The sequence below is a fragment of the Topomyia yanbarensis genome, chromosome 2 (genome assembly GCF_030247195.1).
Source record: "Topomyia yanbarensis strain Yona2022 chromosome 2, ASM3024719v1, whole genome shotgun sequence".
Classification (NCBI taxonomy): Eukaryota; Metazoa; Arthropoda; class Insecta; order Diptera; family Culicidae; genus Topomyia; species Topomyia yanbarensis.
Window position 1 is genome coordinate 198,751,404 of NC_080671.1, and position 21,151 is coordinate 198,772,554.

Here is a 21,151-nt window from a genome sequence, read left to right on the forward strand (position 1 = left end):
GAAGTAGCGGATGATCTTCCAATGGGCAGTGTCAGTAAATCGGATAGGACGAAGTTGAAGGATCGGACATATTTACAAACCCACACTGAGTCTCGTGCGTTAGACGATGGTGGTTATAGGAGCACAACGACTGATCGCATACAACGAAAACTGTGCGCAGCATGCAAATTTGAAGGGCATAGAGTCACAGATTGTATTGAATTTAAATCAATGACGGTCGATAACAGATTGAAGGTTGTACAACAAAATGCTTTGTGTAGAATGTGTCTTAACTATCACGGGAAGTGGCCTTGCAAGACGTGGAAAGGCTGTGGAATCGATGGGTGCCGACTGCGCCACCATTCGCTTCTACACTCTGCTGCAACACGTGCTGGTATCTCTACAAGTCATATGGATCAATTGAAAGACAGCTGCGGCCCATTTCTGAGGATCATTCCAGTAACATTATACGGCAAAACAAAACAAATCGAAATTTTTGCCTTCATTGATGAAGGATCGCAGTTGACGCTGCTGGAAGCTGCGATAGCTGAGCAACTTGAAATTGATGGGCCCATAGAACCTTTGAGCCTACAGTGGACGGGTGACGTTAAAAGGAATGAACCTCGTTCTAAAAGAGTTCGTGTGGAGATTGCTGGGCCCACCAGGCGCTTCAAGTTGTCAGGAGCTCGTACAGTTGAAAATCTGTTGCTGCCACGGCAAACAATGTACTATCGGGATTTATCGAAAAAATATCCGCATCTGCGTGGACTTCCTCTGAATGACTACTACGAAGTGGAACCAAAACTCTTGATTGGCCTTGACAACTTGAAACTCACCGTGCCATTAAAAGTCCGTGAAGGTGGATGGGATGAGCCGATAGCTGCGAAATGCCGCTTAGGATGGAGTGTGTATGGAAACTGTCGGAATGAACAATTACAAGCTTTGTGCGGATTCCATGTCGGAGGCTGGACAGATAGAGATTTAGAATTAAATGAGCTGGTTCGAGACTTCTTTGCAGTTGATAACGCGATAACTACCTGCCAATCGAAACTACTAGAATCTGAAGATGATAAGCGAGCTAGAACCATCTTGGAGACTACAACCAAACGAGTTTCATCAGGAGGATATGAGACGGGTCTTATTTGGAAAACCGACGATAAATCTTTTCCCAACAGCTATGGAATGGCGTACAGGCGTCTTTGCTCATTAGAAAAAAGATTAAACAAAGACGTACCCTTGTATGATAGAGTTCGACAGCAAATTCGCGAATATCAAATCAAAGGATATGCTACGTTAGCCTCGTACAATGAGTTGACTACAACCGAACCTGATAAAACGTGGTATTTGCCACTAGGGGTTGTCATTAATCCGAAAAACCGGCAAAGATACGCATGATATGGGATGCCGCGGCCAAGGTAGAGGGCATTTCATTAAATTCTGCTCTGATGAAAGGTCCGGACATGACAACCTCGTTGCCCGCAGTACTTTTCAACTTTCGCTTGTATCGTTATGCATTGACAGGAGACATTAAAGAAATGTTCCATCGCATATAAGAATAAGAGAAGCAGATCGCCAGTACCAACGTTTCATCTGGCGAGATTATCCTGAACAAGATCCACAAGTGTTCATAATGAACGTGGCGACGTTTGGGTCATCATGTTCCCCATGCTCTGCCCAATACGTAAAAAATGTAAATGCCCAAGAGTTCTCAGAAGAACATCCCCATGCAGCAGATGCAATCATTCGTCATCATTACGTGGATGATTATCTGGATAGTTTCGGAACAGTTCAGGAAGCGATTCAGTTGGGGCGCGAGGTTAAAATGATTCATGCCAAAGGTGGGTTCGAATTAAGAAACTTCATGTCAAACGAAGTTGAAATAACAAGGCGAGTCGGTGCTGAAGCGGAGGATGAGCATAAAGCCCTCGATTTAGAAAAAGGAGAAGGTACGGAGTCCGTTTTGGGTGTTCACTGGATTTCAAGTAGCGATGAATTCACATACAATCTCAACATGAGTGAGGGTTTGCGGCATAGCCTGGAGCCCACGTATATTCCGACCAAACGAGATGTTCTACGTGTAGTAATGAGCCTGTTTGATCCACTAGGACTCATATCCTTTTTTCTGATACACGGAAGAATACTTATGCAGGATATTTGGGCCTCCGGTGCTGATTGGGATGATTATATAAATGCAGAACTTTTCCAACGTTGGCGGAAATGGGTGGAACTACTCCCTCTGTTTAATACACTACGTATACAGCGTTGTTACTTTACTGAAGCAACGTCAGAAACCTATGCTTCTCTACAAATTCATGTCTTCGTAGATGCCAGTGAGTCAGCTTATTCGTGTGCAGTTTATTTTCGGATCGAGGGTTGTGAGGGCCCATCAATGACGCTAGTAGCTGCAAAATCAAAAGTTGCTCCGTTGAAAATGCTAACTATTCCACGACTTGAACTCCAAGCAGCCGTTCTGGGATCTAAACTTTTGCAAAATGTCCAATTAATGCATTCTGCGCCCGTGACGAAACGATTTCTTTGGACCGACTCACTAACAGTATTGGCTTGGCTACGTGCAGACCCTCGCAAATATAACCAGTTCATCGGTTTTCGAGTAGGGGAAATCCTTACAACGACTGACTTACAAGAGTGGAGGTGGGTGCCCAGTAAAATGAATATAGCGGACGATGCGACAAAGTGGGGATCTGGTCCCGAGATAAAAGCAGACACAAGATGGTTCCTCGGAACAGGATTCGCGCTACAACCTGAATCAACCTGGCCACAATTGCCAGGGCCATTAGTCACGACGAAGGAAGAGCTTCGAACCTGCAATTTACATCACATACTCGATCCGGCGCTGGTGGATGTAGATCGATTCAGTCGATGGGAAAAACTTCTGCGAACACAAGCGTTTGTTCATCGTTTTATCAATAACCTGAGAAGTGCACGGTCGGGGGAACCATCTGAACGAGGTTTACTTACACAGCAAGAGCTAGTGAGCGCTGAAAGATCCTTGTGGAAACAGGCGCAACTAGAATTTTTTCAAACCGAGATAAAGGCGCTGGAGAGAACGCGTGGGTCGCCTCAAGCACAGCACCCTACGGTATCAAAATCGAGTGCACTGTACAAGCGGTGGCCCTTTATGGATGAATACGGAATTATTCGCAAACGGGGACGGGTCATTGTACCGTGGGTACCATACGAAACTAAGTATCCAGCAATCCTTCCGCGTGAACATAAAATCACCTTGCTGATTATAGACTGGTTCCATCGTCGCTTCCGTCACGCCAACCGGGAGACTATTGTCAACGAGATGAGACAAAGGTTCGAAATATTCAAACTCCGGTCATTGGTTTCAAAGGTCTCACGTAGCTGCGCATGGTGCAAGATTAATACAGTCGTTCCTCACTCGCCGCCCATGGCGCCTTTACCTAAGGCTCGCTTAACTCCGTTCGTGCGACCGTTTACATATGTCGGCCTCGATTATTTCGGCCCAATCTTAGTGAAAGTAGGTCGAAGTAACGTTAAACGTTGGATCGCTCTATTCACGTGTTTCACCATCCGAGCGATTCATATGGAAGTTGTGCACAGTCTCTCAACGGACTCCTGCGTGATGGCTATCAGACGCTTCGTATCACGAAGAGGGGCACCAGCAGAAATATTTAGCGACAACGGGACGAATTTTCAAGGGGCAAATAAGCAGTTGCAGAAAGAGATACAGGAACGTACCGAAACATTGTCATCAGTTTTCACAAATACCACTACGCGGTGGAACTTCAACCCACCTGGGGCCCCACATATGGGCGGAGTATGGGAACGAATGGTTCGTTCAGTTAAAGTGGCGATTGGAACGATCTTGGAAGCCTCTCGAAAACCCGACGACGAGACCCTGGAGACCGTGATTATTGAAGCAGAAGCAATGATTAATACACGACCTTTGACGTACATCCCGTTACAATCGGCAGATGAAGAAGCATTGACACCCAATCATTTTCTGCTAGGAAGCTCGAACGGAGTAAAGCAGCTGCCAGTATCACCAATTAACTACAAAACGGGTTTAAGAAGTAGCTGGAAACTCGCGCAACATATAACGGACAGATTCTGGAGGAGATGGCTCAAAGAATACTTGCCGGTAATCTCAAGGCGATCGAAATGGTTCGAGGATGTTAAGGAAGTGGCAGTAGGTTTGGTGTTGATTGTTGATGGGGCAGTAAGGAACCAGTGGATCCGAGGAAGAGTGGTAAAAGTAGCAGTAGGATCGGATGGGAGAATTCGACAAGCGTGGATACGAACCACAAGCGGAGTCGTACGACGCCCTGCCGTTAAACTTGCAGTGCTCGACGTCGTGGCAGAAGAAGGACCAGATCAAGAGGACAATAATGGTTTACGGGCTGGGGAATGTGACGGCGAGTATCCCTCGTCGACAGAGATCACCGATCATGGAGAGTGAAGTTTACCTCGGTCATCGAAATAAGGTAGAGAGGTTGACAGATAGATTGGCAGAGGAAAGAATAATAATTGCAAGCGCACGTGAGCAGAACGGTGTTAAAATTTCAACTAAACTAAACATACTTAAAGCTAAATTAATCCTAGTTCCATAGTTTGAAAGTGAATTTAATTTGAATTATTTAGAAGTAAGTGGAATTTATTTCTCTACATTTGTTTAATTTAATGCCTAATGTAATGTCTACAGCTAACCTAACCCTAATTCCATACGATCGGTTGAGAATATTGGTGAAGATAGACTGAAAAATTGTGAGTTTATTCTATTCAATTATATTAAAAATATTAACGGTGAATAATAAATTATAGCTAAAGCGTTCACACAACCAACAGCGTTAAGGACGACTGGGAACTTTCAGCAACAATAGCTTTGATGTGAATTAAAATTGCATCTTATGTTCCGCTCAAACTGTACAGAAGACGAACAAGTTTATATTGCTTCGATCAGGATGCCAACGGTACCGGTAAACTACATTTTTTCGGTATATTTACATTTGCACAAGCCGCGCCGCCGCCCGCTACAGCGACACATCACTACAGCTCTTGCCAGAACGGTAGCCAAACCGAGTACATTTTTCCGTACAGCAGTAGAATACATTTTTGTTTTGCTGCTGTACTTCGACTGCTCGGTGAGAGTGTGGCGTAGTAAAGTTTGTTCTCTCGCTTTGTACACTTTTCTCTGCATAGTCAAAGGGAGAGGCCCGCACACGAAAGCGTTAATGCCAGTCGTGACGTAAACGAACCGCATTCGTTGTCGTCGTTTGTGATTAAAAATATTGGATAGATTAAAAATAAAATGTGTAAATAAGTAAAGAGAAACTGTACCGCTCGCGTCTGATGGCTGTACTGGGGGCAGTATTTTTTTGTCATGTTACTGCTTTGCTTACAGATTGCCGTAAATTACAGCCGCAGAAAAGGTAGGCATTTTGCATCCTTGGCTTCCATATTTACAAATTAGAAGAATTGTGGGCAAAATGAACAGGTTGCCAAATGAAGTCAACATTTGTTAAATTTAAAACAAACTTTACTGAAACTTAACCTGTCAAGTATCCAAATGATATTGAAACCATTTCTTTTGATGAAGACCTTCGAATATGATATAAATATGATGAATATCAAAATCGACATTCAGGCCTGTCGTTGATATTAAATGCGGTATGTAGAATAAATCTAGAGAAAATTTTCAATAGGACGTAAGTAACATTGAGAGCCTCTCTTTGTTTCCTTCTCTTTCGTTTATTACGACGTCATTACAACACTTTGCACTAATTTTCCAGTACATATCGAAAGCCGACGGTTTTTACTAGAATATTATGCAAAGAGTAGAGTAGTAAATGTTGAAATGGCCGAGTAATGAACAGAAGAGAAAGACCCCAAAGAGAATCTCTCATTGTTACTTACGTCCTATTGAAAATTTTCTCTAGAAATGGTCTTTTGGGGTAAGATATTAATTTTATTCTGATAATGGTGCCATTGAAGCCATTGCATATATGTCACCGCAATACATAGACATTGTGGCAAAATGGCTCAATCGGCACGGCAGTTTAAAATTTAAATATCTTAGGAGGCTAAATAAACAGGTTGTAGTATAGAACCAACCAAGAACCAAGCCTCAATCAATTACGGCTATTATGGATATTTCAGTATGTCAGTATGTGTCGTCTATTCGATCGCCACTCTATGGTCTAATATCGTCCTTCATTTTTCCCGTAAAAAGTCAAGATATAGTTTTTGTGTTCGTTACTTGTTAGCAGTATATCCTTGTGCTAATTTTTAGTTATTAATATTACACTGCTAGTATTGATTGTAGTAACAAATGTATCATTTGGACGTTTGTTACATTTTGGTAAAAAAAGAGAGGAGGTTGTATGCCGGATAGAAAGTTAAAAACAAGATTCTCTGCTCCAGCGGGTTTTCGCCTACTCCGGAATAAAGTAATAAAGAAAGATGCTGTATTTTTCATCGGTCTACAGACTCAATCGATACTTTTGGAAAGAGCTTATGTATTTTTGAAACACACAAAAAACACAAAACATTGTAACTACAAATCCGTTGGTTGCATCGAAATCATATCTAGATCATGTAAGTGGAGAAATAGTTAAACTTTATTTAAAAAAGCGCACTAAAAAAATGGTGTAAATTTATTGAAAAGCAAAGTCTAGATTTAGTGGTGTGATTGTGCCTTTCTCATTTATTCAAACGATGATTCATTAGGTTTTGTTCAATAAAATTGTAGAAATTACATACATTCTTATTATACTTAGCACATATCCCAAGATTACCACGAAAGTAGACGCTAACTCACTTTAAACAAAAAAGCATAATACCAAAGCATAATACAAAAGCAAGCTTATTCAGCATAGATTTCATGTTATCTTGAGGTGATTATATTTTGAAGTTTTGGTAGAATGGATTTGGAAGTAAAGGGTATGGGGGGGTTAGCAGAGTGGGAGTGGAGGATGCGTCAGAAATTCATCATCTTATTTCGGTACACGGGGTGGAGGAAGGAAATTCGAGTGTGAGGGTTGTCCAAGGGGCGGTGAGTGATGAAGGAGAGAGGTGATGAAGGGGAGGGGGTGGCGACGCTATACTCAACTGCATATTATGCCTTTCATTTGAGACTTGGTTTGCGAAAATCGGTTCAGTCATCACCGAAGAACCGATGTGACTTAAATTGTGGAATATGCCCGGAATCTGGGACTTCCGGAATCGTCGATAGTGGACAATATATTCAAGGAATGTTTGATTGGTAATCAGTGATCTAGATGTGCGAATCGAAGAAATTTGGTGACCATTTCAATAGTTTTTAGCCTCTGAGGTAATACGATTGAATCGATTTATGTGGGAAATTTTAGTCCAACCTTACTAACCAAGCTGAAATTCAGCAGCAGTCAATGGAATTACTGCATCTTTCATTTGAAATCAAGATTGTAAAAATCGGCAGAGAATTTCCTGGGGAATAGGTGTAATATTAGCTTAGGAACTTGGCGAATTCCCCGGAGGCATCATGAACCGTCACAAGTGGCCAATGTGGTCAAAACTGCTTTGATTGATAATTAGTGATCCAGACCCGCAAACTAGAGTAATGCAGCACTCGTTTTAATATGTATTACATCATTTGGACAACATGGTTATACCAATTTATTTTTACAGCGCATAGCTAGCATATCTAATAAACGATTTTGATAACTTGGAAAAGCTTGATTTTTCACTGCTACAAACTAAATTTAAGATTTGTTTCTCTCTACAGTCCAGTTGTCACTTCCTCGGGGTGTACTGAACTAAAAAATGTGCTACACTCCACTAAACATACCACTAGGAATCTTCAAACGCATCATTACTTATCTCAAATGCCACACCCTCTTCACTGCCGGCTAATGATATGTTTGGACATGAATACATTGTTGTTGTGAGGGCAACACTTTTTCACCGTCACGGATCCTCTTTCACCTACAGTGGTTTATGTTTTTTCACGTGCTATTTGAAAACAATTAACAGAAACAAAACATTTCACACTAACTTGTTTTTCGCTTCATCTTCGTTTAGTCTGCTCCAAAGAGCAAAGCGAAACATATCCCATCTAAATACCAATCGTTTAATATGAAGAAAGTGCTCTCTGTTTCTTGTTCGTTTGTATGTTTGTTTGTTAGTTTGTTTGTTACCCCATAAATTGATTTCTTTCTTTTGTTTTGTTCCTTTCTAGGTAAAGCCGACTTCAAGCAAAAGGGATCATCCATAAATGACGTAGCATTATATGGGGGAGGGGAGAGTATTGTATTTGTCATGGAGGTAGGGGGCCATGTCATGCTACGTAGCTTTTTAAGCTAAGCTACGTAATTACCAGGGGGGTATTTAGAGGTTTGTGATGAAATGCTACGATTGGGGAGGGGAGTGTTAAAAATCACTCAAAAAATGCTACGTCATTTATGGATCGTCCCAAATGCTCCATTCTGTTTCGGAGTTTATTTTCCACTGTTCTACTTTTTAGCCACTCACCCCCACGCTTCTAACCTATAAGCTACCTGAGAATATTGCGTTTGTTCCAGTACCAGCAGAAAGTGGAAGTACTCCGGAGCGAACTTGTTCCTCTTCTTCTTCTTTTTCTTCCTGTGGTAGCAAATCAGAGTATAAAAAAGCAAGCATTTTTGCTCCCGTTTGCTCCCAAGCAACTGGGAAGCGAGAAGCATGTATTGGGACAAACTTATTCATTGCCTACGATGAACTCGCCCTCGAAGAGATTTCCACAGAATGGAAAAATGCAAACCGCTGTTCGGAATGAGATAAGGAAGAAAAAAAAGAATTTATCTGAACGTCTGCCTCGTTATTATTGTTTGTATTTCTTAATTTTTCGCATTTCGCTTTTCATCGGCTTCTTGAGCCATTCAACACTGGTGTTGCTTGACAGAGGCAAAGCAGCAGCGAGTTTTGTATTGCGAACGAAATGAGAAACAATAATAGTAAATGTATATTGATTGCAGCAGGAAGTTTCGTTGGGATTCTAGAGGAAGACGATTGTCATGGGAGAACCAGAAAGTATGGTGTTCCAACTTTGAAGTTATTGGCATTCAGCTGAAACGCTCGTTCATTGCTGCGGGTTTTTGCTCCCAAATAGCTGGGTTGTTGTAGTTGCTGAAGAAACTTTGATAAATGCATATAGGGCAATGAACTCATTTTGGTTATATTGGGGAGCACTATTTCGTTAACTACTAGGCCTTTAATCAATGGTACGTCTATAAAATGATACCAATAGCTTTGCTGCACCAGTTTAATAACGAAAATGGCCTGGAGACTGTAAAATATTCATTTTTGGATGCAACGAAAAGTCGAATTGAGCTTCCAAATTGTTTTCCAACTATTTGAGCTAAAGATGGCAGACGCCGCATAACCAAGGGCTTCAAGCTGGTAAGGTGAGAATATGAATAGAATGCAAATGGGCTCATTACCTTATCATTTGACATCGGCAAAGTCGTCAATTCAAGCTCGATTGGATTCAGCAATTAATTTTCGAAACTCTGCATTAAATGGCACGTTTCCTTCGCTACAATCCATTGAGTTGTTGACAAGGCTATGTTGTGAATTCGCCTGTATTAAATCTAAATAATTAGCTCTATATCTCAAGAACAAGATTTCTGGTTATGACCAGACCAGTATCTTTGTACTACGATGCCGATCCACCCGAAATCGGTTGTCCCTGAATATTTCCCACGAGTCAACGCAAAACAGAAATCAGAGCAACACTTTCAACAATTTAACCCAGCGTGACAGCGGCGATTTGTTAGAGCGTCGTTGTTGGGTCGTTCATGATGAACGAAAACAAAATCAAAGTATGTGCGAGACGTCTTTTTCAAAGGGGAACAAAATACGCACCACGTGCTTCCGAGATTGATTGATGGGGAACGATTCGTTGGCTGTTTTGCCTTCCGTTCCGCTTGGGCTAGATACCATTGCATTGGCCGTGAGGTAGGAGGCCTGGATTTGGGATGTGTTTCTATATTTCATTTTATTTCAGTCTACTGTGATGGGTTTCGACCTTCTGAACAAGACGTGGTACATGGGAGAGCGCGATAATTGATCACCTGCCGGGAAGAAAACCGAAAGGAAAGATTCGCGCTTCCATCACTTTCAAAACAAACTTCCCCAAACAAAAACGGAATGAGCGCCGACTGTAATCAACAAGTGTAACGTAGATTGACGGATGCGAGAAAATGGATATTTGGTGACAACAGCGAAATTAGCGTAGGGTTTGGGGTGAAAGCGCTGCTTCCGTTGTTAGCTGGCGGATTATGATACATGGTGTTGTTGTAGTAGAAACAAAATGTGCACACCAGTTGACATCTACAAGTAGTCATAATATCTCGACAGTAATTAAGGTTGGAGAGAGAATGGGCAAAAATCGAAAACGAAAAAAGCAGTTTTTTCCACACCATGTGTTAGATCTTCATAAAAATCAATCCGCAGTACTGTAACAACATTCTACATAAGCTGATGGATTTTTATGACGATCTAACACACGGTGAGGAAAAAAACTGCTCGTTTTCGATTTTTGCCCATTCTCTGTCCAACCTTAAAACGGAATGGAATAGCGAGGAAGAGTGTTAAAAATACCACCTTGGTGGCCACCTGTGGTTGAGGTCCACTAAATGGTTGATAACAATCTATTATCTCTTCGGACAAAATAAGCTTAGATGCCGTGTTGTATTCGACGAGTTAAAGTATCTCAACCAAGAAGTGTTCAATTGGGTTCCCGATCCCAAGTCGCAGTGGGGATGGAGAACAGAAATCTTTAAGTCAAGGTGTATCTCCATGCCGTGAGCCGAATGACTGGCGGGAACACGGTCTCCGGTATAAATGTACAGTTAACTTTGAATTTACTTCGATTTCTGCAGGAAGGAAAAACTTGCATCAGTTTGGTTCAAGAACCGTATTTTCATAAACATTACTGAACCCCGTCTTGTTGCCTTCAATAAGACCAGCTAGACGAATCCGCGAGAAATGCCTCGTCCATACTTGTAATAAATGTCTATTGTTCGACATATTTTGTGAATAATGAATCATCTTCTGATGATTTCAAAAAGGTTTTATGATACTGAAGCCGAAATTGACTTCCATTCATAATCGGCAGTTATGAACCTATTAAATCATTAGGGGCACAGATCAATCGGAGCGGCTCGGAATTGTTACAGAAACTCAAAATGGAAAATCGTACAATTTTTGCATGGTCTGGAAGAGAAGAGATGTTTGATGTTATTTTTTGCTCCGACATAATTTCGGATGAGTTGCCCTTGCTCGAAACAAGTTCAAAAATTTGTAAGCAGATCGACATACACATAACTTTTGACTATTTGAATGATTCCTAAGACATCGTCACACATCGTATTCCCAAATCAACGAACACTACTCGCTGAGCCTTATATACCATAGCAATTAGATTTCATGGGTATTTTACAACTACTGAATGAGGTCGGGGTTATGAAAAATTCACTCATAGTAGCAGCATATGGAGAGGTATGTCCACTTCTAGTTGCGCGTGGTGATATATGATATAAGATTTTTTGCATCTCTCAATATAACTCGCAACAGTAACAACCGTTCTAACATGTACAGAGACTATAATCGAATCAATTTTCTGGCATTACAAGACGCCTTGAATATTATAAATTGGTCTTTACTTTATAGTATAACCGATTCTGATTTAGCTTTTGATTACTTTAATAGTCATATTGTTCAACTCTATGATAACTTTGTACCATTGCGAGCTCCTCGACCTAAATCCCATGCTCCATGGTTCAATAACGAAATCTTGAATGCAATGATTGCCAGGGACACTGCATATCGCCAATGGACTTCTAGTAAATAAATTGCTGACCATGTCCAGTTCAGAAGACTTTGTAATAAAGTAACTCAACTCATTAATCAAGCGAAATCGTACTATATGACCTCTAATTTAGAATCATCGAATTCAAGTAAAGAGCTTTGGATGAAACTCAAAAAGCTAAACGTTACTGGTGGCTCGAAGAACTGTGCCAAGTTCGATAACACTTCAGACGAAATCAATGCTTTTTTTGGTGACAACTTTACACAAGATCCTGAACCTCAAGCTATACCACCATTAAATTCTGACGGTTTTCTATTCACTCCGTGCAATGAGCTGGATGTCTCTGATGCTATTTTTTCGATAACTTCAAATGCCATCGGTATGGATGGTATCCCTCTAAGGTTTATAAAGGATATTTTACCGTTCCTTCTCACCCCAATAACGCACCTTTTCAAATTGTTCATTTCAACTGCTCAATTCCTCGAGCATGGAAGACCGCTAAAATAATTCAGATACGAAACCTGCCGGATCAAGTTTGAATAATCTCCGTCCAATCAGTATTTTATGTTCACTGTCCAAGGCATTTGAGATTATTTTGAAAACTCAAGTGCAAGCCTATATTCCACGGTTTAACTTCCTCAGTCCGTACCAGTCTGGTTTCAGATCTGGACACAGTACCACCTCGGCGCTTCTTAAAGTATATGGTGATATACACCAGTGTATGTACGAAAAAGGTGTTGTCTTTTTGCTTCTGATAGATTTCTCTAAAGCTTTTGATAGAGTATCTCACGTCAAATTACTTCGGAAACTATCACATCAGTTTGGTTTCAATCGTGTTGCTGTTTCGCTCATTAAATCTTATTTGAATTCACGTACACAAGCAGTAGAAATATATGGAAGTCTATCAAATCCAATCAACATTTTATCAGGCGTACCCCAGGGATCCGTTCTAGGACCTCTGTTATTCTCATTGCTTATAAACGATTTGCCTTCAGTTCTAAAATACTGCTTAATTCATATGTTTGCAGATGACGTACAACTGTACATCTGCTCAACTGATTTCAACTTAGAGGACTTATCCACACTGATCTATTCGGATTTAAAAAACATTTTGGATTGGTCCTCTAGTAATCTGCTTCCCATTAGTTCGTCAAAAACAAGAGCCATGTTTATTTCCAGAAGGCAAGCTCGTACCGTGTTATCAGATGTAATTATCCACTATCGAAAAATAGGGTATGTTGCTAAAGCTCGCAATCTAGGTGTGATATTCCAATCGAACCTTGAAATGGACTCTCAAATAAATGGCAGCCCTAAGTTTGCGCCGCTAAAACAACAAAAATGATCCATAAAAAATTGAAAAACGATCCATAAAAAAGTTGTCCATGTTCCATAAAACAAAACTGAAAATCCATAAAACAGTGTGAATGATCCATAAAAAGGGGTGATTTGATCCATAGATTATGTAAAATTGAACCATAATATGGTCGCAAAAGAGCACTAAAATAGTAATAAAAGAGCAATTAAAATCAACCAATGCCCCATAAAAATATTGGAAATGTTCCATAAAATGATACATTTTGCGTCATAAATAACTGACATTGATCCATAGAATATTAACAATGTGCATTAAAACACGTCGATATGTTCCATACTATCGATTAAAATGTTCCACGGTATTACAAAATGGAGCAATAATATGTCAGAAAAAGTTCCATAAATTTGATGAAAATATTTGCTAAATAATTTTTCTTGGTCCATAGAAGATGTAAAAATGAACATTAGAAATGATTCATATATTGAACGTTAAATTATGGTTCATGAATATTTACAAAACGATTCATAGGAAAAGAAAATGTAAAACGATCCATTAATATGTGCTTATGCACCAGAAAAATTAAATTTAATGAATTCATGCGAAATTTTTGCTATTCGAACTAATAATAAAGTTTATTACATTTGGTTGTAATGTTAAACTACAACAAACCATGCATACATTATAGTTAAACTTCACCTTCCGTATCCCACTAGTCAGCTAACTGACCTTAGCTAACCTGAAATCATTATTGTAACTCTTTAAACGTCAGGGTATTTATGATATTAGAGCGCTGAGAGTTATTAGACCACTGATACAGGCTGGCATGAGTCGCAAATACTATCTGAATAACTATCTGAAGCGAAAACGGACACTTTATACACGAACACTGACTAATGTGGCTATGCCACATCGCTTTCTAGTGCACTGTCCGACTTCGCTGCCGCTCAGTCGGCTTTTAACTAGCTATAGCCCCGATGTTTAAGTAAACCGGGCAAACGAGAGGACCACAGGTTCGCTTGCAATTCCAGCTACAGGTTAATCCTTGGCTTTGGATATGCGGCCAAGCCGCATCACACTAGCTCCCAGTATAAGCTCACTTGTTAAAACACTGTCACTGTTATGAGAATTATTAAGCACAACTTATGTTTTCAGTTTACCATAAAATTTCGCATGAATTCATTAAATTTATTTTTTCTACTGCATAGGCACATATTAATGGATCGTTTTACATTTTCTTTTTTTATGGATCGTTTTGTAAATATCCATGAACCATAATTTAACGTTCGATATATGAATCATTTTTAATGTTAATTTTTACATCTTCTATGGACCAAGAAAAATTATTTAGCAAATATTTTCATCAAATTTATGGAACTTTTTCTGACATTTTATTGCTCCATTTTGTAATACCGTGGAACATTTTAGTCGATATTATGGAACATATCGACGTGTTTTAATGTACATTGTTAATATTATATGGATCAATGTCAGTTAATTTATGGCGCAAAATGTATCATTTTATGGAACATTTCCAATATTTTTATGGGGCATTGGTTGATTTTAATTGCTCTTTTATTACTATTTTAGTGCTCTTTTGCGACCGTTTTATGGTTCAATTTTACATAATTTATGAATCAAATCGCCTTTTTTATGGATCATTCGAACTGTTTTATGGATTTTCAGTTTTGTTTTATGGAACATGGACAACTTTTTTATGGATCGTTTTACAATTCTTTATGGATTATTTTAAATATTTTATATGCAAAAGTACATTTTCCCCAAATAAATGTTCAATGTGGGCGCATCTATGCAGGATTGCGACACTTGAGACTTACTGCGGGTATGCTTCATGTTTCTACCAAACTTAAAGTGTTTAAATTACTTCTTTTACCCTATTTTTCTTATGGTTTGGAATTGATTTTGAATGCTTCAGCTGCTTCTTATAATCGATTAAGAGTATCATTTACCCATTGTATTCGATGGATTTCCAATCTATCCAGATTTGGTAGCGTAACCCACTTACAGCGACAACTGTTGGGATGTTCTTTTTACAGCTTTTTCCAATATCGATGCTATGTCACTATATATAATATTATACACCTTGGTCCAACCTACCTACCTTTGACGAGTTGCAGCCTTTCAGAAGCACTAGAGTCCGCCACTTTGCTCTTATACCTCCTAATTCTTCTCATTATAACGGCACTTTTTTCGTTCGTGCAATTATTTAGTGGAATCTGCTTCCAATCCGAATAAAATCTCTCAATTCAGCGGCAAGATTCCGTCGTGAATGTATGGCCTGGCTGAATGAGGGGAACTAATTCGAGTGAGACGAGCGACAAATATTAGAATAGGTTCCACATGTCTGTTTTTAGGTTATAGTTTACAATTTTTGCCTTTCTCATATAGAAAGGTTATGCAATCACTCTGAAAAACGCCAAGCTAATCCCGGCCCGGAGGGCCGAGTGTCATATCCCATTCGACTCAGTTCGTCGAGATCGGAAAAAGTCTGTATGTGTGTGTGTATGTATGTGTGTGTATGTGTGTGTGTATGTGTGTGTGTATGTATGTGCGTATGTGTCAAATAATGTCACTCATTTTTCTCAGAGATGGCTGGACCGATTTGCCCAAACTTAGTCTCAAATGAAAGGTGCAACCTTCCCATCAGCTGCTATTGAATTTTGGATCGATCGGAATTCTGGTTCCGGAATTACGGGTTTCAGAGTGCGGCCACACAGAAATTTCTCATAAAAACTATAGGAAAAATTAAAAATAGAATATTTATTTTTGATGCTAAATGTATTCAAGGTGCATAAAACGTCGAGATTTGATGCAAACACGAAAAAAAATTGACGAAGATTCACTTTTTTGGATTTTGCACATTTTTGCCTTTCTCATATAGAAAGGTTATGCAATCACTCTGAAAAACGTCAAGCTAATCCCGGCCAATCAATTTTTTTTTCGACTCGCATAAGGTTTCTGGATTTTAACAGGGGCGTAGTTGATGGTTTACGGAGAGGGGTTACACCCCCCTCTACTGTTCACTCCCCTCCTTTAAAAATCTCCTTAAATCACCCCTCAGACCACCACCTCATACCCCTCCCTTTCAACCCCATTATCTTTAAACCACCACTATATTTCAAAGCATACCAATTTAAGCTGGGGAGTCGTTCGTTCATGGGACTTTCGCCCTCCTCACATACCCATCCCCGCATGACAAAATGAGTTAGCAAGCAGATAACATTGATCTAATGCTGATTAGGCTAATGGAGTATGATATTTTTTTGTTTCAAGTGTTTCACCGTCGACACGTAGCTCATCAAGTTCGTGGCTGGCATGTGTGTATAAGTGCAAAGTGTACTAAGAATCTAATGGACATTTCCACAATTATGTTGAACATAAAAAGCCTCCTTGCCATAGTTTAGAGAAATGAGAAAGACACAATTGCACCGCTAGGTGGATTAAAACAGGTTTTTTTTCTCATGAAAAAGATTGTGGTGTGAGCAACGTGGAATCCGATTGTAGAAATTTTATAAGGGTGATCCCTTACTCTGCAAGTATGATGAAATACAAATACAAATATATTTAACTTTCTAAGCACAGATAACTTTGTAGAAAGGCTTGGAATCACCTAAGCAGATTTTTACCCCGCAACAGACCGACAAGGTTACCCGGGTACCCACAAACTGAAATGCTCATAGCTACGGAATTTGGACGCTTTTGGATGTTTTGGATTCAGGAACTCATCTACTTTTAGACGCTGTAAAATTGAACTGTATGAATTTATCTAATTCCCAGGAATTGGGATTTCCAGAGAAATGTTCCAGAATCGGGATACTATTTGTGAATTTCAAGGCGACACTGGCAATGACACCAAAATTCTTGGAATTGGCTCAGAAGACTGAACCTCAGGGTTTTGATACCTATAATGCACCTAGAAAAAATAGTGTAAATTTACGTCTTCTGACCCTGACATATACGAGCATCAAAGATGATTTAGTTTTACGTTTGATTTTAATTTTACATGACGTTTAATTTCGTAAATCGTGTAATTTTACTTCTCATACAGCTTTATTTCTGAATGGTAGGAAGTATAATTTTATGTCATTGCGCATGTAAAGAATATGTTTCATGTAAAATTAAACGGAACACGGTAATGTTCCGTCAATTCGTAAATTACGGTTTGTTGAATTGTGTCATGTTTACAATTACGTCAACGATAAAATTCAGATTTTTTTGGTGTGTAGGCTTTTATTGAAATTTGCCGATTATATCATAGTACTGGAACATTTCTCCAGAAATCAGTGAACCAGATGTATTCGTCCGGTTAACTTTCGCAGATTCTAAGAGTTTTTCAATCAAAAGCATTCAGTTACCCATATCTATCAAAAGTGCCATATTTTGTTATGAACTTGTCAATTGGCGGGGAACCGAGTACTCTTATCGGCCTGTTAATGGTGTTTTTGTTGGACACACAACGCTTAAAATCATTTCGAAAGCCGTGCATCTACGTTGATCCGTCCATCGCATAATCTGTGAAGAAATGCACTTGGCGAACTATTGCCAAGTTTTGACAACTACCATTGATTGTAAATATCACAGATTTATACATTTGCATTTTGGTCAGGTTTTTGACTAAAATACTCCTATGTGCCGTGGTGGAAAACTCGCCAACGCTACCAATCTCGATTTCGGTGCATAGTGTGCACTGGCATCACAGAAGTGGTTTATAGTTGAGTTCTACAAGATGACGACACGAATGAACTCATGATGAATGCAGTTCATGTTTGATATTTCTCGGTGGTTTATTTACCTTATCAGTTGCGTGAGTTCGAGTGCAACGGGTGCTCATTCGAACTCACGTAATGCCAATGCAAACAAACCACCGAGAAATGTCAAACGAAGTTCATCCGGCTCATTTCGTGGGGTTATGTCGGTTGGTGTAAAACCTAGTAGATGCAGAGATGATTGTATAGAGATGCGCGAAAACTGAAGCCAATAGTTCCAATCGAACCAAAAACAACTGTTGCAAACGAACAATGTAAACAAATATGGCGGATTTAGGAAGTAACTCGTGGGTAGTATTGAAATTGAAAGAAATACTTATAATTATGTTTACATACGAAGAATGTAAACTTTATATGCATAAAACTACATAACTTTTAGGATACAAATAAAGTACGAGTAAATTCAAACACATTTTAAGCATTGAAAAGCAATTGATCGATTTTCTAGTCTTTTATTTTATATAACTGGTAGATGCAAAGTCTGAACATTATAAACTTATCGACTAGTTTTATTCTAATATCGTGATATTCGTCATAAATATTAATTTTGAATGGTATCAACAAAGTACCAACTGTGCGATAATATTGCTATTACTCATCAACTGTATTTCCGATCTATTCGCTCTAGTACAACGAAAAACATTTACACAGGCTCAGTTTCGTGAATCAATGCGTGTTCGAGTTGCATGATTGAGTATTTTGCTAAACATTTCTCAAAAGAAATTCGTCAAGCATTCATTAAAACAACAAGTCGCTCGCTATGTACACAAAACTCCTGGTTGCCAAAACTAGCAGATAAAACAACTTGGTAAACCGTGAAGCCGTCACTGTTTTTCTCTCCGCGTGTATTTATATTTGAAACATCGTCTTTAAGTAGATGGACCACTTCCGTGATGCCAATTAGTCATTGTTGCTAGTTTTATTATTTTTGCCACCGCAAGTCAGTGTGTAAAGAGTCTGTAACCTCTACAAAAAAATCTTGCGAATATACCAATCATCACAGATCAATGGTTTGGATACAATAATAAAAAGTCCAATAATTTGAACACAATTTTCAGGTGGCAGCTAGAAAAATTGAATAATTATTCTCACTCTTCAGAGACAGAGCGGTGCTTAATTGCTTGTTCTACAAGCCTTGTGTCATTTGAAGGGTTTCGAGATTTTGTTCCTTGTTAAAATTTCTATTACATTGATTTAGTTTTAAAGGTCAACATTCGACTTCTGAAGGAATTATTTTGCAGAACTAAATTTTCCCTTGAGTAATCCCATGTGTACTTTATACTTTACATTAAACATACAGAAATAGAAATTCAATTTTCGTCCCAACCTAGTACTCAGACATATTTTTTAGATACACGAATAATTAAAATAAGGCTCTGATCTCAGTAAAGGTGAGTAACTAGCTTTGAGTTGCTTTAGGCACGGAAAACAAACTAAGCTAGAACAAACTTTTTTGAATATCACGTGTAAACATTTAAATCAAAACACGTTGAAAATACCCATCCCACACAGGTTCGCATACTTAAAACACCATTGTATTCAATTCTGTACGCAAGGTCCGTATAATAATTGCTGGCCGATTGTAGCGCCGGCTAGTGGCAAGTTGCTACTTGCTTATGACATTTCAAAACGACAGTTTTATTTCTTACACATTTTTAAAACTTGACTTGTGTGTCAGTTCTCAGTGCTTTAAGGTTCAACTTAGACCGCCTCAATATGCGGCTATCTTGAAAAACGAAAAAAGCAGTTTTTTCTCGCACCGTTGGAAAAATCTTCATGAACATGAATTATTGAATTCGAGGCATTGGTAGAGTATTACTAATTGATTTTTATGACGATTTTCGCAACGGTGTGAGAAAAAACTGCTTTTTTCGTTTTAAAAGATGGCAGCTTTTCCAAACTTTTTCAGTTGAACTTTAAACAGTAAAAAATATATCAATAAAGTTAACAAAACATGCAGTATGTAATAAAAAGACAATAAAAACAATAGACACCCCAATCATGTTGACTACGTTTGCTCAGGACAAATAACATTTCGCACAGCAGCTGATAGGAAACTGTAGGCATTGCTAAATTGGATCCTTTATGTCTACCATACCATGCCAGAAAAGTAACTCTTTCTCAATTCAGGTTCTTTCTTTGCATTTGAGAAAGGACAGCAAGTACCACCAATTATTGCACCTGTTTCAACTTCAAAACGGATGGAAAGAATGTCTAATTTGCACGAAAACAAGACCGTGATAGGTGTGTAAGGGTTTAAGATCCCAAACGTCAACAAAATAATAAATTAGGGTGAGCTTTGGAGCCACGAGAAAAATCTACAAAATAATTTAATTGGTTGTGAAATAAGGGTCCAGCCGGTTGATGTTTAATACTTTTATTTCATTCATCGTACATTAGCTTTTTGTAAAAGAGTCCCTGATAATAAATTCGAATCACTTGCGAATACATGGCATAAGGCAGAACTTTCTTAGTGTAAAAGATTTGGATTATCAACAATAGAAAAAAAGCACTGTATCTCATTGAAGTAACACAAACTGTCATTCTATTATTTCACTCATCCTAGTGAATCGAAAGCAAATCCCACAGCGTTGGCGATGGAAGAGCCGTGTCAAGGTTCTATCATTTATTTATTCTCCTGTCATCCCCAGTTCCGAAAATAGAATCTCAACAGGTTCACACCTTCCGAGCGCAACACTTTCTACTGATGGCGTATTCAGTATCTTGTTCATATGGCTTCGTCCCTTGACCTAGCTGACAACTTCGATGTGGGCACGATATCCAAAAGACACGGGAAGGGCGGTAGTGAAATCAAGATAAGCTATGAGAAAGTTGTCCGTGGCGGAGAAATGTGCTAAGCTCTCGGACTACTAGCTGAACGTGATGTGATGAAGCTTTCGGTAGGGTAGAAGGACATAATACACCTACCTACCCCCTTGAGGAAAAATGGCTCCTTTCCAACATGGCACAAAACGGTCTCTGCACCAGTAACGCAAATTCGTTGCATTAGTAGTTAAAGCATTGTTGGCTTTAATACATTCACCATTGGTGTTTGAAATCTAGATTGTTTCTTCATCCAGGTAAACATGTTTCAGTATAATACGCCTTACCAACAAAATGTGACGAAAAATCTCGATTTGTCGTGATAAGATTAATATTGTCATTGTTTTTAGACCATAATAGTCGAAATTCTTTTAGAAGTTCACACTGCCGGGCACATCATTCCCTCCAAGTAAAGTATTTTTTCCGGAATTGAGA

At 39.1% G+C, this 21,151-nt stretch overlaps 2 protein-coding genes across 9 annotated transcripts in view; one reads left to right on the forward strand and one right to left on the reverse strand.

Annotated features, from left to right (window-relative positions):
* The window catches only part of LOC131682614 (probable serine/threonine-protein kinase nek3), a 293,923-nt gene that overhangs the window by 268,785 nt on the left and 3,987 nt on the right, over nt 1-21,151 (reverse strand). The window lies entirely within an intron of this gene.
* LOC131679977 (uncharacterized) lies at nt 1,610-4,426 on the forward strand. The gene has a single exon (XM_058960719.1). The coding sequence runs from the start codon at nt 1,610-1,612 to the stop codon at nt 4,424-4,426; it is 2,817 nt and encodes a 938-aa protein (XP_058816702.1).